We start from the raw sequence: 953 nt of genomic DNA, 5'->3' as shown, positions 1-953 counted from the left end.
ACACACACACACACACACACACAAAGAGGACAAAGAACTCACTGCGCTCAGTGATTTACTCGACATCTGAACCTCTCCATGGCTGACCGGAAGTGGATAACCTGCCCGGAACATGCTGACTGTCCCGGTGTGTTCTTGGCCACCAGGAAACAGATCTAGTGGGACGAACCTGTCGGTACAATAAGAGACACAGTTTAGTTTCAGTAAGAGTTTTACGGCACTTGCAACACAATTAGGTCATATGAGTGCCGACGATTAGAGGTGTTACAAGAGAGTAACAAGCATAAAAAAGGAGGAGAGATAAAGACGATAGTTGTTTGATAGGAAGGAAGGATCATACCACACCAGAGCACGCGCCCACCACCTACTGAGCTGCACAAAAAACATAATACTATTTTTCAAAAAGTAAAGAAACTTTGACGAGAAATAAATATAATTTCTGTTGTATTACTAAAAATAAAGCTTTTCCCGCATAAGATCCGGACATTGGGGATTGCCTTGTTAGTGAAACAACTTCATGGACCTTCGGCATATTGTGGTAAGGTGGCCAGTTCCTTTCCACACCGTCTTTACTTCCCCCAACTCGAAGAAAGGGTACCCAGTACTGCTGGGTGGACAGGGGGGGGGGCAAAAAATATCCGTGTCCGAACCCAGGCTCGAACCCGGAATTTCCGCTTCTGAGACGAGCGCACTAACCGCTCCTCCACAAAAAGCCTCTCTGTTGTATTAATAAAGTTTAAAATACACTACTTTGGTCATATAAAACGCCAACACATCATTACCAAGGAAACACTAAGAAAAGATGCAGAGCACAAAGGCTACTTGTGGAGAGCGAGCGTACAATGTGGACTGACAACATTTCAAAGTATGGACTGGTCTTTATAAGGACAAATTGCACGAGAACAGCTAGCTAGCGACCGTCAGTAAAGGTGGATCTTTACAGGTCAATCAAT

General features: G+C 44.4%; 1 protein-coding gene across 1 annotated transcript in view; it reads right to left on the bottom strand.

Annotated features, from left to right (window-relative positions):
• LOC101847264 (iroquois-class homeodomain protein irx-5) overlaps positions 1-164 on the bottom strand; it is a 5468-nt gene extending 5304 nt beyond the window's left edge. The window contains exon 1 of the mRNA XM_013083114.1: positions 43-164. Within this exon, the coding sequence (XP_012938568.1) occupies positions 43-114 (72 nt within the window). The 5' untranslated portion in view covers positions 115-164. The remainder of the gene's footprint in view (positions 1-42) is intronic.
• Between the last annotated feature and the right edge of the window lie 789 nt (positions 165-953).

This window comes from Aplysia californica, unplaced genomic scaffold (genome assembly GCF_000002075.1).
Source record: "Aplysia californica isolate F4 #8 unplaced genomic scaffold, AplCal3.0 scaffold00212, whole genome shotgun sequence".
NCBI classification, from domain to species: domain Eukaryota; kingdom Metazoa; phylum Mollusca; class Gastropoda; order Aplysiida; family Aplysiidae; genus Aplysia; species Aplysia californica.
Note: the sequence above shows the minus strand (reverse complement) of the source record. Positions and strands in the feature narration are given on the sequence as shown.